The sequence below is a fragment of the Podarcis muralis genome, chromosome 7 (genome assembly GCF_964188315.1).
Source record: "Podarcis muralis chromosome 7, rPodMur119.hap1.1, whole genome shotgun sequence".
Taxonomy (NCBI): domain Eukaryota; kingdom Metazoa; phylum Chordata; class Lepidosauria; order Squamata; family Lacertidae; genus Podarcis; species Podarcis muralis.
The window spans coordinates 26980266-26994812 of record NC_135661.1 but is presented as its reverse complement, the minus strand read 5'-3'; the positions used below and the strand labels follow the sequence as shown (position 1 = coordinate 26994812).

At 51.1% G+C, this 14547-nt stretch overlaps 1 protein-coding gene across 6 annotated transcripts; it reads right to left on the bottom strand.

The window, feature by feature from the left end:
• Positions 1-206: 206 nt before the first annotated feature.
• On the bottom strand, positions 207-14480 carry LOC114602373 (zinc finger and BTB domain-containing protein 40-like). Of its 6 annotated transcripts, none has more exons than XM_028740520.2 (14): positions 14356-14480; positions 12026-12778; positions 11039-11184; positions 10121-10304; positions 9538-9701; positions 8772-8943; positions 6664-7068; positions 5811-6017; positions 4570-4734; positions 3673-3887; positions 2856-3018; positions 2116-2202; positions 1788-2014; positions 207-1375 (listed from the first exon to the last, which is right to left on the bottom strand). In XM_028740520.2, exons 2-14 carry the CDS (start codon positions 12720-12722, stop codon positions 1262-1264), a joined length of 2946 nt encoding a protein of 981 aa, XP_028596353.2. In that variant the 5' UTR covers positions 12723-12778; positions 14356-14480; the 3' UTR covers positions 207-1261. The 6 variants fall into 6 exon arrangements, with proteins under 6 accessions (XP_028596353.2, XP_028596354.2, XP_077787549.1 ...); XM_028740521.2 differs by lacking the exon at positions 14356-14480 and adding an exon at positions 13554-14040; XM_077931423.1 differs by lacking the exon at positions 12026-12778 and having other exon boundaries at positions 14356-14474.
• Between the last annotated feature and the right edge of the window lie 67 nt (positions 14481-14547).

The window sequence follows — 14547 nt, the reverse complement described above, 5'->3', positions numbered from 1 at the left end:
CCTGGGTTCCCTGTTCTTTCTCTTTATTGAAAAGAAATTAAATACACTTCCAAATAAAAAATGAAACAGTAAGCCAAGCCAGGCTGAAGATGCTCACCCATGTTCAATATTCGGTAAACCCAAGGTGACTATGAGAGGTTTTCAAAAGGAACAAATGAATTCAGGGTTTGGGATTATCACTAAATAACACTTGTAGCACAGACTCATACGAAACAGGAGCTCAGTTTATTCAGCCAGTTTGTTAACATCATTGTTAATGTTTGCTACCTTAATATAAGTAATTTCAATACCAGTTTGTCCTTGCACACTTGAGTACGTCAGAGCTACTGATGCATATTACAAGGTCTTGCTAGCAAGCTTTTTCTAGAAAGCTCAAAGCCACGTTTGCCAAAGGACTCCCTCATGAAGAATATGTTGCAGTGCAAGGGCCAGTACAGCTGCCGGGGCCCATTTGTGACAACTGCCTTGGACCCCCCAATCCGTTAAAAAAAAAAAGTTCTGGTGCAAGCAGAGCAAGATGGCTGGGACAAGCTTCACACAATCCCAAGAGTGAAACAACAGGTGGGAGCCTGGAGGGAAATTTAAAGGGCACTTTGATCTAGCTTCTCAGTGGCACAGTTGCCACCATTGCCTGGTAAGTCTACCAGGACCCACCAATGAAAGTCCTACCAGAGGGAAGTTTATCTAGAGACCCCTCAAGCCTTGAGATGGTCCTGGATGGAGCTCATGGACTGCAGGATGAGCAGCCGTGTTCTTAGCAGTAGGTTGGGTAGGGGTTCTTGTCCTCAACTACCTGTCCACATGGCAAGGCAGCCATGCTTCTGCCATCTGCTTTGCCACTCTCTATTTGGATCACCATGTTCCCCTACGCCTGCTTCCAGGAGCAGAAAAATAAACGTGGCACCCAGGCCCCTGGGCAGCCCTCACGCAGCTCCCCTATTCATCTCATAAATGGCCTAGCGTACCCAAACAGAAGGGAAGGAAGCCTTAAAAAGGGCACAGCCAGGTGGAGAACAAAACCACGCAGCCTCCTATGATGCCCAGAAGGGAGAGTTTGCCTTTCAGTGGGCGCATCTGATCCAAACCTTCATCCTGGACCCCCTGTTTTTCTAGGATTGCTTTCATCCCTGCTGTGCCTTGCTCCATGGCAAATGTTCAAGCAGGTTCCAGCCCAACAAAAGCACAGGCTGGCACAGGCTATCCCTCTCCCCATCTCACATCGTCGTGACTTTTTCATCCAGCAAGTCTTCCGAATTCACCATCACCAGCTGTGCTCCACTTTGGTACCCTGTACTTCTGGCAACGTCAGAAACACCTGAGCGTCAGCAAATTCCGGCTCTGCCACGGTGACCACAGGCTCAGGTGTCTGAAGCACCTGACAAGGAAAGGACATGGATGTCACTGCTTCAGCTGGGCAGAAGAGTATGCTGGACATTCACTTTGCGGGCAGGTAGCCACTCACGCTCAGCCTGGCTTTCCTCCTCACAGTATAATGGGGAGTGGGTGAAGTTGAGGCAACTTCAAGTTGGCATCAGAAGAAAAGGGGCGACGCTGTTTATATCCAGACTGGGGAACTGGATCTGACCGGCTGGCAGTCAATTGGGCCCATGGACTGGAGGTTCCCCACATCTGGCCTATATCGTAACACACCAGGAAAAACTTTGTGTGGGGGGGAAGCTGTGTTAAGAGGCTTTGCCCTTCCTGATGGGATGACACAGAACAGGGGCCCAGACAAAGGACTGGGAAGGGGTCAGCTTAACATCCCTAATGGGAAAGGTATCACTGACCTGCACTACCTGGGCCATTGGAACTTGTGAACTGGCAACCACCACCTTTGGGTGCTCAGCGCCACAGTGCTGCTCCAGCTGCTCTTGTCCAGGGAAGACCTCCTCGCAGAGTGTGCAGACCCAGGAAGGCTCCGAAGGACTGGTGTGTTTGGTGGCCAGGTGCTGCTGCAGTGCCCCCTGGAGGTGGAAAGAGGCTGAGCAGTGTGGGCAGTGGAGGGGCTGAGACCCTAAGGGAGAGAGAGAGAGAGACAGCGCAGTCATGAGTAGGCAGGGAAGTGGGAACCTCCAGGGAGAGGGGCAACAAGGGGCAAATTAGGGGCACACTCACCCGAGTGCTGGCTTTTCTCATGGGCCTGCAGCAAAGCGACCGAAGGGAAGAGTCTCTTGCACTTCTCACACTCATGGAATGTCACTTCTAAAGGAAAGCCGTGAGATCCCCGGTGGGTAGTTTATCAAAATGAGGGTTCAGCTACAGGCCAGATATCCACTGACCTTCACCCAGTCCCCTACTTAGGAGAAGGGCTTGCAAAGCCTTTTTGGGTGGCTCCTCTAATGCATTCTCTTCCAACCAACACAGCCCCACAAAGAGCCAATGGTAAGCCACCCACCTCAGTAGAGTGGATCCCTCTCCCCCAAAACCTGGCTGTTGTGGGATCCACCAGGCTCCCGACACTTGTCCCCTCAATCCAAAACCACTGCCTAAAAAGTGAAGTGTGAGGAAAGCATGCACCCAAACCCCACCAAACTATAACAAGCAATGGAGGTTTTGTGGAGGTCCAACAGTTCCTAGGAAGAGAGTGGTGGATTCCATATACCTCCACACCCCCAGAGGAAGTCTACCTCTGAACACGATGCTGGGGGAGGGCAGGGACCACCCTGCTTTTGACTTTGCCAGGAACAATGGTAGAGAAAGACAGGCTGCCGAATGAGCTGGACCTTGGTCTGATCCCACAAAGCTCACCTAACAGCCAGTGCTGAGCTGGAGGCCCCGTGCCAAAGAGGCAAGACCTGTCGGGCACCAAGAGCAGAAGGCATCAAGGTGGCACCTTTGCCCTCTGAGTCCTTTACCTGCATGCTCTTCCTTGGTGTGTCTCCTGTGGGCTGCAGTGCTGGAAAAGGTCTTATCGCAGGAGCTGCACTGCAGCGAAGAGAACTTGGAGGACCGGTGGTTCTGAGCAGCAAAGATGTCCGGATGGTGAGTCCGATTGTGGTACCACAGCCCTGACAATTGCTGGAGGGGGCAAATCCATTCTGGTTATCACAACCCACACACAGAGGGGCTTGGGCTGCAGGTTCAAAGCCTTGACTCTGGGATTCACACTATGGGGAGTCCACCCACCCTATCCCTGAGGTAGACAATGGCTTCTGTCTCCAAAGAAAGCACTGCCACATCAATCCCTTGGCTGTTGCTACACCACATGCCCCCAATTGCATTTTCTATCTATCCACAAAGGGAGGTCAATGGATGCCCACAGAAGAGCCTGATCTTAAGTGGAGGCAAGTCTTTGGAAGAAGTCCAAGTAAGACTTCCCTGGTGCGCCTTCTCTGCCATCCCTGGGTGCAAAGGAGTGACCAAGTCAGAATCTGATTGCCTGTTGTAAACACAGTCTTTGGAACCAATGGGCTAGTTTTATTTGGTATTTTATTGTTATGAAGTCACCTTTGACTGATTTTTATTGTAAAACGCCTTGTGCAAAATATAGCTTTTTACCATGTACAAAAAGACAAAATGTCCATTTAGAATTCAGCACTTTTGGATTCCCAGAGACTCAGGGGGAGCAATGGAAGACGTGTCTGTGTGTGCGAGGGAGAGGTGAGACCTAAGAATGGCAAAGGGGAGGGATGGTTGTCCCGTAGGTCACTGCTTCTGCCAAAGCAGACCCACCTGATAAGCTTTGTTGCAGATCTGGCAGCTGAAAGGTTTCCCCCCGACGTGGGTGACCACATGGCGCTCCAGCAGGGACGGTGCACTGAAAACCTTCCCACAGGTCGGGCATGGGTGGTACTCCCTGGAGTGGGCTGCATGGATGTGCTTCTGGTGCTCCTGCAGGGTGGGGAAGCTCATCTGGCACTTCTGGCAGTCATAGGGGTCGTCAATGTCTGAGTCCCCATGTGGAGGGGAGGGCAGGAGGGTGGGGTGAGTTCACATGCAGAGGGTTCAGGAGGAGCAGAAGGACAAAACAGGAGCTGGTTACAACCACACAACTGTTTCCCCTCAGATTATGACTGCCCTACCCTCTGGAGAGACTTTGCTCCCAACCAGGACCACATTCAGTCTTAGCTAGGCATCATGTCGGTGCTTCTCATGATTCCAGCCTTGCTGGCAGAGCCCAAGCCCTTGACTATACCCTGCTGTGCGGGACTTTTAGGCAGAGACACAGAAGAACAGCTGCCACCAATAGCAGACCTCCAGCTCCTGGAAGGACAGTTGGGGTCACCCTACCTCAAGGGCTCAGGACTGCCTCCTTCTCCAAAGCAGCAACACATGCAAGAGTGTAAGCTTGAGAGCAAGAACTCTCAGATTACTCAGCGTTATAAAAAATCTCTAAATAATAATAATGATGAGCAACTCCTCTAGATCTCTGGCACTGGTCCAGCAAGGGGATGCCCTCACAATAAGAAGCAGAGCAGGGAGCATCCTGCAACTGCTTCCTTCCAGGGTGTGTTTGCAGCACTTTTAAGTGCATGAGCAGTAAATGGCAAAACTTACAAAGCTAGGGAGGGCGGGAAGCCATTGCTGTCATTATTTGTTGTCAATTATTACGAAGCTCAAGGCACTCACTGTGAAAGGTGTGCAGGTGTATGGAGAGACCGTTGGCTTGGCGGAAGCCTTTCCCACATTCCCGGCAGACGTAGGGTTTGTCACCTGTGTGGGTGCGCACGTGGCGGGACAGCTCAATGGACTGTGCGAAGACGGCGGCACAGTACTGGCAAGCGTACATCTTCCCTGCCAAGAGAGCCAACGCAGTGTTGGTATGAGGGCTAATATTATGGCACTGAGCCTAAGCATGGAAGGACTGGCGTGCTAGAAGGACCATCATCAGCTTTCCAGAATACCCAAGCAGTGCCTGGTCTCAGAGCAGTGTTAGAAAATCAGATATACAAGCTAGGCACCAAATGGCTCTTTAAACCAAGGTTGCAGTTGCCAAAATGAAACGTCTAGTTGCCACTAATTGATTCTCAGTTAAACATCCAGCTAGTGCAGATGACAATCTTGAGCCAGGTTAAGAGCTTGGTGACCTTAAAGATGAAAAGTCACTTGACCCAGAGACAGGCCTATTCTGACCTGTTTTTCTTAATGGTGACTGCTCCTGCTCAGGCTGTGCAGAAAAAGTATACGGGTTCCTGAAATTCTTTCCAATTGTGCTGATAAAATATTACCGACAGAATTCTACAGGAAGGGGTATGAGTGGGTGAAAACAGTCCAGATCCAATGACCCCCAGGCATGCACCTCTGGACGGTGGAGGTGTCAGACGCCATCCTGGCACCCAGGCATCTTCATTTGGTCGAAAGTGTTCAAAAGCTAGGTGCAAAATACACCTGGCTAATCTCAAACACTGTCTCAGAGTGACAGGGATCAGCTGGAAAAGACAGCAAGAGGAGGCAAAAAAGGTGGCTGAGGGACAGAGGACAGCAACCCACTTTGGGGTCTTCAAAGCTGTGATGAGGTCAGTCTCTTCCCTGTGGCCGGGTAGCCCCACAAGGGAAGCACTCATACGCCCCAACTTTCAGTACCCAGCACCTTGGGCCCCTGTGAAGTTTGGCCTCCTCCACACAGTGCTGCTTGCCAAGGTGCCTTTCCCTGACTCCCAGCCCTGTTGTGCAGCAGCACATCACGGCCCAACCCCTGCTCTACTGGGGAGCCTTGGCACATTTCGGCAGTGGGCTGCATGAGATGCAGCCTCTGGGTGTGCAGGGGGAAATGACATGTGTCAGCAGGGCCCCCGGTTCTTTGCTAGCTTCCCTGACTCCTGTCAAATAGCTGCAGTCGGAGGCTGACCCGGAGGGGCACCTGGCCTCACCTTTGGCGTGCTTCTTCTTGGTATGGTAGGCGAGAGCCGAAGCCTGGGCAAAGCTCATCAGGCAGTGCTTGCAGGCGAAGGGCTGGTCACCCGTGTGCAGGCGCTGGTGGTTCTTGAGCGTGGAGTTGGCCGCAAACTTGGCACCGCATTCTTCGCAGGAAAAGGGTTTCTCGTCAAAGTGCTCCGTCAGTTTGTGGTACTGCATCCCTGAGGGGAGGCGGGGAGGGAGAAGGAAACAGCAGCAGGTGAGGCAGGAAGCCTTCAGCTCCCCAGCACACCATGTGCAGCCTTTTCAGATCAGCTTCTTGAGGGACAAAGAGCTGCTCACCACCGCCTGCTCAAACTGGGCCTGGGCTGCAGCGGAGGGGATTCACGCTGGGAAACGTCCCTGCTGTGGGAAGGGCCCTCTCTCAAGCTTTTCTTGGGCATGGTAAGGAAGTGGCATTCACTCGCACAGCCCTCGCAATGTGCCCAGAGAAAGTCATCTAGACTGGGCTAAGCAGACTGGGAGGAGCAAGGCTTATTCTCCAGCCTCAAGGCTTTGAAATGGGCTGCCAAGCCTGCTCCCTCCGCCTCAGCCAGGCTCAGCAGGCATCTGGATCTAGAGCAGGGTTTCTCAAACTTGGGTCACCACCTGCTTTTGGATACAATTTCCATCATTCCTGGCCACTGGTCCAGATAGCTAGGGTTGATGGGAGTCCAAAAACAGCTGGAGACCCAAGTTTGAGAAACCCCAATCTAGAGGATGACTGGACCTCTGGGGTTTCACTTCTGAATGCAGAGAGGGCCTGACTGTAAATGGAGAGATACAAGGGAAGCTGGCAGCTCCCAGCAGCCCTGTGGCTGGCCATACCTGATGTGTGTGCAAACTCCCGCCCACAAATGTCGCAGGCCACGGGGAGGCGGGGCTTCTTGGGCTTCTTCTTCCGCAGGGAGGAGCCTAGCTTGCCGTGAGCCTCCGCCTGGTGCTTCTCCAGCTCTGCCTTGGAGGCCTTCGCCTCGCCACACTCTGGACACTGCGCCGGCTTCTGGTGGGCCACCCGGCAGCGCTTCTCGTGCACCTTCAGGCGGCAGTAGAAGCGAAAGCTCTTCCCGCAGGCCTTGCAGGCAAAGCTCTTTGGGGAGGTGGCTCCCTTGAGGGCCTCTGGGCTTCGGCCCCCCTTTGGCTCAGCTTTGCCCACTGCTTCAACCTGAGACATGCTGTTCACCTTCCATTTCCAGACACTGGCCTTCCCTCCGTCGACAGCTGTCAAGAGCCCTGTGGAAGAACAAAAGGAAACAGTTACTCTGAGGCATGTGGACCGTGGCTTCAGGGCCATCAGCAGGAGCCAAAAATATCTGAATAACAATATGCTGAGCACAGCTTCCAGAGAACCTTTGTAGGGGTCAAGTTTCTAGCTTCTAGCTTACTAGTTTCTAGTAAGTGCTTCCAAGCATCAGGACAGTTCCAGAGGAATTCCCAGGAGTGGTCAGCAGTAGCAACTGCTTCAGCTTCTTATCTACCCCCTTGCCAAGCAAAACTTATACCAACTGTGTAAGACAATAGGAATTCTGAAGCACACTTGAATGGGTGCAACATATGCAGGTCACATAGCTTTAATCTTTGTAGCACCTGAGGCCAAAACCTTGTACCACTTCCCTAAAGCTACTTGGAAAGTGCAAGATAGGCTGGTCAATGAGGATCAACTACCTCAAGGTCAGGCGGCTTGAAAGGAAGGAGAAGTCCTGCAAGGACATGCCTGCAGCTGAGGGGGACACCGCTCTTCCCATGCACTGCACAGCTCAGCAACAGCAGAAATGGGTTTCTGCTACAAGGGTCTATATTTTGCATTGTCTTACTTTTGTTTTTGGTGTATCTGTTTGTTTGTTTGTAAAAAAACCTTTTCTTGTTTTTCCTGTACATTGTCTTCAGATGATTGTGTAGAAATTGATTGATAATAATACTTTAAAACCCGAAAAACTATTCTACCTTTAATTAAGCAAGTTTCTAGGCCTTAATTGTGCAAGGGGGGGTGTCTGGTGGAATCTCTCATAATAATAATAATAATAATTTATTATTTATACCTCACCCATCTGGCTGGGTTTCTCCAGCCACTCTGGGCGGCTCCCAACAGAATATTAAAAACATGATAATAATAATAATAATAAATTTTATTTATATCCCGCCCTCCCCAGCCGAAGCCGGGCTCAGGGCGGCTAACAACATTAAAACAGTGCAACATTATAAAAACATTATAAAAATTAATTAAAATACAAATTGATGGCAACCATAAACTAAAGTTTTGTAAAGATTGCCAAAGGAGGGAGTCAGGCTGCGCCCTGACCAAAGGCCTGGTGGAACAGCTCTGTCCTGCAGGCCCTGTGGAAAGATGTCAAGTCCTGCAGATAAAACACCAAACATTAAAAACTTCCCTAAACAGGGCCACCTTCAGGGGACTGAGCAGGGTTTTCAGGGTTAGAGAATGCTTCCATGGACTGCACCACTCTCTCCTCCTCCCCACAGCAGAAGAAAGTAGAAGAAACCAGGCAAAATCAGCTACCATGTGAAAGTGTCTTCCACACTTTCCTCTGGCTGCTCCCCCCTACTGGACCCTTGTACAACAACCAGGCCCCTCATGCAACAATCCAAGACCGTAGGCCTTTGAGTGCTACCTCTACTCTGCAATGAAAGGCTTCTTCTGCTTCCGTTTGCTCCAGCATCTCAGCAGCCCACTGAAAGAAGCTGGGAGTGACTCTGGGCAGCATTCAGCCTCCTGGCTGTGGATTCCTGAACTGACCCACAGTGGGAGCCTCTTTGCAGTGAGCTGCTCCCCCCACTCTCCCTTTAACTCAAGTTCTGCAAAACAACGCACCTTTCAAGCATGCACACAGATGTGTATGTTGCCAACTGCAGCCTGGGGCTGGGCGTGTCCTCCACCACGTGCCTAGAGAGTGGCATATACAAGGCAGAAAGATTCTCACCAGCTTGCTGTAGTTCTTGCATCACTGTCTGCAGGCCCGGGAAGTACTCCTGAATGCTGCAGAGGAGCTGGCAGATCTGGGTGGCAGGAAGTGGCTTGTTGTTCCAGGCACTGCTCAGAGCTGCCCTCCAGGAGGTCGCAGGGGCCATCTCCTGCAGGCAAGTGCTCACCAGCTGGGAAAAGCCACAGAAGAAACACACAATGAAGAGAGTCCCCCTACCCTGCTGCATGGCAGCATTATTTGACCTCTCCACTGGGTGCCTGAGCAGGTGCAGATGCTCCCCGCGTGTGGGACGGGGGACTAGATCAACCCAGAAGGTCCAGCGAGTTCAGCCACACGCCTCTGGGAGCTGCCAAGCAGGGACATAAAGGACAGCAGCCCTGCCCTGTCGAACCGCAGTCGTTTATTGACTCCTAAACATGCCCTGAGAGCCTATAGGGCAAGGGATGGTTTTCATATGTAGATAATAAATAAATAAATAACCAAAATGAAATGCAACATAGAAGCTCTGTTGAGCTACAGTGGTGGAGGGCTGTTGATGGTCAACTTCCTCCCTGAATGTGTCCATTTGTATCTTGTGGCAATGAATCACATAAGCTAATAATGCATTTGATCAAGCAGCAGCACCTCCTTCCCAGTCATTGGGGGTGATGTTGCAATGGGGTTACGACCAAGTGGTGAAGCACACATTCACCTGGCCATTGGTTGTCTGAATCTACCCAGCAGACATCCTGCCACAGACTTAGCACACCTGAGATATACACACCTGGCATCCAGGGACAGCATCCTGAACCTCCTTGGCTGGTTTGGCCAGGTCTGCTTCTACTGGTGGCAACTCCTCTTCTGGACCAGCTCCCTGCTGGAGGGCCTCGGAAATCAGCTTGCGATGCCTTAGTAGTATTTCTGTGGCAATGCTGTCACTTGAGCCAACTATGGAAACGGGGTAGGGTGGGGTGTCAAATTACCAACTAGAGGGCTACTGCAGAGCCTCAAGCTTCCCAACAGTCATGCCATTTCCCTGCCCCATTATGTGCTCCCCATTGTGAGAAATCTTCAAACTGTCTCTTGGAGCCTGGATAACCCAGATGGGATGGTTTCAAGTCTAGACTAGAGGACATGTAGGAACAGGCCATCCTGAGCAAGCAAGCAGACCAGCCGTATGCAGAAAGAGTCTATGTTGTGGGTGAAGACTCTCCTGCATGTCACAAACACCATCTGAGGTCTCGTTGGAGGAGGTGGGGGGTGGGCACCCTCTGTTCCATGATGTTGAGCGAGAGCTCAGTTGGGGCCATAGCCTGCGAAGCCTTTTCTGAACACTCACCACCACCAAATTGTCACCCCAAGGGTACCTGTGCTGTCAGAACCAACTGCTGTAGCCACCCAACGGTCCAGCAGGAGACCCAGGCCAGGGAAAGGAGCTTTCAGGGCCCCAAGAAACTTTGACAGGGCCTCTGGGCTCAGGATCTTCTCATCCTTGAACAGATTCTCTGCAGCGTCCCTGGGTGAGCTGCCCTCAGAGCAGTCCATGGCAGCCTGCAAGGACAATTACACAGCTAAGCAGGAGATTCTGAGAAACTTAGCAAACGCACATGCAATACTCCCCCCACTTCGATGCAGTTTGCAGTAGCTGAAATTTTGAAACATACACTATTTCAAGTATGTTTCAGAAATCTAACCTGGCATGTTTGGCAGTGACAGGATCTGTGCATTCCAGGAAATATTTCAGTTGGGCACCAATTCTGTGCAAAGGCACCACAGATGCTTAATAGCTATCAAGAGCAATGCAAACTGGGAAAACCTGGCCCTAACTTATCTGTTTAATTCATTTATATACCACCTATTAGAGTACAAACTCTTGCAAGGTATCTTACAAAAGATATATAAATGTAATATACGATAAACATTAAAAAAAAGACAAACTGATTTAAAATAACTGACAGAAGCAGCAGCTAATGCATGAATCCAGTTTAAACCTTGAGATCATATAGTCCCAACTCCCTTCCAATGCAGGAATATGCAGCTGTCCCATACGGGGATTGAAGCTGCAACCTTGGTGTTATCAGCACCATGCTCTAACTAACTGAGCTATCCATCATGAAGTGAACTGGGCAACTCTGCCTACCTCCTTGACATAGAATTAAGTACTAGGCCAAATTTCTTGGCAGAAAGGAGGGAGGCATTAGTGGGAGAGGGAAGGGTGATGTGGGTAAGAAGGGAGTGGCAAAAAGACAGGGGCATGCCCCTGCCTTCCCCTTTTTCCAGTTTACCTGCTTTTCTGCCCCAGAGAGGAAAGCATCGTCCTCTGATGTGTCCAAGAGCCCTTGGATAGGCCTCAGCTGTGTCAAATCCTTTAGAAGTTCTTCCTTACTTTCCTGGGGCACAGCAGCTGTAGGCTTCACCTCTTCTGAGCTTCCTATGAAAAGAGGAAGCCCAGAAAGTCAAAAGGAGAAAGGCCAGTGGAAGCAGGATGATAGCAGGGGGCTATTGTCTTCCTCTTCTGAGAATTATTCACCAAGCAAGAGAACACTGCATACTGTGCACACCAAGCATACATAATGGATATATGTGCCCAACTGATCACTGCACTCTGCAGCAGATTTCATCTGGGAGTGCATTCCATGTTGGCATCTACTGAAGACCTCCTTTCAAAATGCCTTGTAAGTGCAGATTTTTATCCCAGCCTTTATTCATCTGGAAATTGTATTCCTTTTTTCTTTGTTACTGTTGATGCCTTGTTGCTAAATTGCTTTGGGATGTTTCATGGGAAGTGAGTCACAAATGAAACTGGCACAAATGAGTGCAAGGAAGCATTCTGGTGGGAATGTTTATGCTAAAAAACCAAAACGTCTTAATTACCTAATAGGTGCTGCTGGAGGAGTTTCTTGGGAAGAGCTTTGCTTTTCCCACCTGGGCTCCCGCTTAAGATGGCGCATCTCCCTCCTCTTGCAGACAAGGGGGAAAGCATGCATGGACACAGGCAGAAGCTCTTGGCTTTTGGCTTGTAACAGGAGCAGCAGCTCATAGCATCAAGTGATGACTTCCATGTGTGAAACAGCCATCACAGGGAAAGCACAACAAACAAGGCTGTCTCTGCACAGAGTCAAATGCAAACTTTTCAACTGAGGCAGTTCACTAATTGACCTCACAGTTGTAAGACAAGGTACATACATGTATGAATCAGTCCACTGGGTAGAATTACAACAGGCAAAGTTACTCTATATTAGGAGCAGGCAATGTCAAGGTGACACTCTCACCTGTACCTCCAACCAGGTCTTTCTCTTCTGGCAGTTTGGTGCTCTCCCATTCCTCGCAAATGCTCTGGCCACCTGGACACAGAGGGAGGAGAACTTTGGGATCCTGGCAATGAGAACCAGGAAGCTGAGTTTCCTTGTCTGAAGCTTCCTGACATGTGCTCTGTCCTTGCACTCTGGTAGTGTCCACAGAGTCTGCAGAGCCAGAAGAAACCTGCTCAGGATGCAACATCACTTTGACACTGAGTTTTGCAGCACGAGAACTGTCCAAAGTCGCAACACCTTTACTAGATGCATCCCCTGCCTGAACAGAAATGTCCCTCAGCACTTCTTCTTGACTTGGAAAGCTCAGAAGGTCTCCAAGAAGGGTTTTGCAACTGACAGCCACATCAAACATCTGCAGACTGTCTGCCACAGATATTATGTTGGTGAAATTGTGCTTCCCAGGAGGCAGCTTGCCTGTATATATCATTTCTAGCAGGAGAGCAAATTCATCTGGGGCCACCACAGAAGCATCAATGGAGACTGTGTCTGTGCCATCCAGCACAGACCTGAACAACACACTGGCTGCTGCCAGCACAAGCTTGTGCGCTCGGAAATGCATTGTCCCAACCAAGATGCTGCAGTCGCAGAACTGCTGTTCCCTGCAGAGTGTATGGAGCTGTTGAAGTAGTTGCTGGCTGTAGTTTGGAAGATCCATAGCTCCCTGGAAGTCTCTGCTCCCTTCACGTTCTGTATAGTTTTGCTCCCAATCAGCTGTACGCAGATGAGAAGAGCAGCAAATTAGTTGCGTGGACTGCACTTGTTCCCTTCCCCAAACTATCATTGTGATCAAGCCTGTTGCGTTGCCACAAACAAAGGTAAACAGCTTTGGGACACTACTGCTTTCCACCTGTAACACCCAACTAGACTTTGAGTAAGAAAGTATTTCCTCCAAACAGGGTAATACTATTTAGAGACCTCTGCTCTGCTCTCTAGTTCTGTCTGCTGTGTCACACTTGCCTTCCTTCCAATCCTTCCTCAAAACCTACATTTTCTGGCTCAACCTCCTGGTTCCCATTCCTTACTGCAAACCTCAAACATGTAAGGAAGCATAGGAGGGCCATCTTAAGTGGATACAGATTGCTTTTGTTCCCCTGTCCCCAGCCTGCTGCTGCTTCCAATGTATTAAACTTCAGACTGTAAGCTCCTTGGGGCAGGGATCTGCCCTCTTGCACTCTGTAGAGCCTGGTTTTCGGAGGTTCAAAGAGCAGTGCAACGGCATTTGAAAACAACCTTTGCAAGAAGCCCAGTACTGCTCCAGTTTGAAAGCACGTCAGCGCAAGTAGATAAACGGCACCGCTGTGGTGGAAAGGTAAACGCCGTTTCTATGTGCTCTGGTTTCCGTCACGGTGTCCCATTGCACCAGAAGTGGTTTTAGACATGCTGGCCACTTGGCCTGGAAAGCTGACTGTGGACAAACGCCAGCGAGATGAGAGCCACAAACTCACAGCCACCTTTGACTGGACTTAACCATCCAGGGTTTCTTTACCTTTTACTTTTACCTACTGCTTCTTAAATATGGGCCTGTTGGGGACAGGAACTTTCAAACAGCCCAGTGCTGTTCTGTGGACCTTTGGTTTCCCACTCAAGCGAAGCTCCTTGAGGAAGGCAAAGTCCCACAAACGATGCCAGGTTACACCATGCCGGTGCCACCCATGGTTCACCCAAAGAACCCTGGAAGCTCCAGTTTGGAGAACTGCAGGTCTTTTGAGAGGCGAACTACAGCTCCCAGGATTCTTGAAGGGAAGTCATGCAGTGGAAACATGTGATGGGCCTGAGTTTGTGGTGTGTGTCCCCCCCCCCCCCCCTCCAGTCGCTTTCTTGAGCTGTTTCTTATCACAAGCCGCTCTGGGAGCCTTTTTGTAAGGGAGAGGGGGACAATAACGAAAGCTCCAGCCTCGAGGCTTCTTTTCTCCCTCATTCCCTGCCATGTCTCACAGCCTAACAGAGCCCAACTTGGGCCGAGTGCCCTTTCAAGGGAGCAGAGTGCATTCCATGTTGGCAGAGCCCCCCCCCCCCCCCCGAGCAGCACCAGCCTCCCGAGGGGCATGTCCCGGACGAGGCCTCCCACCCGGGCGCGCTCTCTCCCTCGCCCGCTCGAGCCAGGCGGCGGCCTCCCGAAGGGGCCTCAGGCCCACACAGAAGCCAAACGCAGGGGCCTGCCTAGAGCCAGAGCAATCGTCTTCTTCGTGGCCCCCACCCTCCCCGGTCGGGTGAAGGAGAGACGAATTGGGATACGGCGAGGAGGGTCTAAATCGGGCGCCTAGGCCGGCTGCCGTTGCCATGGTTACCTTTATTGGGAGCCGCGCGGCGGCGGACACGGGCGAAGGTGGGCGCGAGGGAGGAGGAACAATAAAGCTTCAACAAGGACGGCGTCCCTCAGCCGCTTCTCCGGCCCCGCCTCCTCCCGGGCACAGAGGCGGAAACAAGAGAAGAGTCGCGCTTCACAGGCGGGTCCTGAGGCGGGACTTCCTCTCTCGCGG

Bases quoted from the DNA above. Each gene is read 5' to 3' on its own strand.
- LOC114602373 (XM_028740518.2), bottom strand. From the start codon at position 12,848: ATGATAGTTTGGGGAAGGGAACAAGTGCAGTCCACGCAACTAATTTGC. The intron at 8,944-9,537 runs GTGTGTATATCT...GGCTTTTCCCAG, and splicing joins ATGCTGTCCCTGGATGCCAG to CTGGTGAGCACTTGCCTGCA. The intron at 1,376-1,787 runs GTCAGTGATACC...TTTCCTTGTCAG, and splicing joins CAATGGCCCAGGTAGTGCAG to GTGCTTCAGACACCTGAGCC.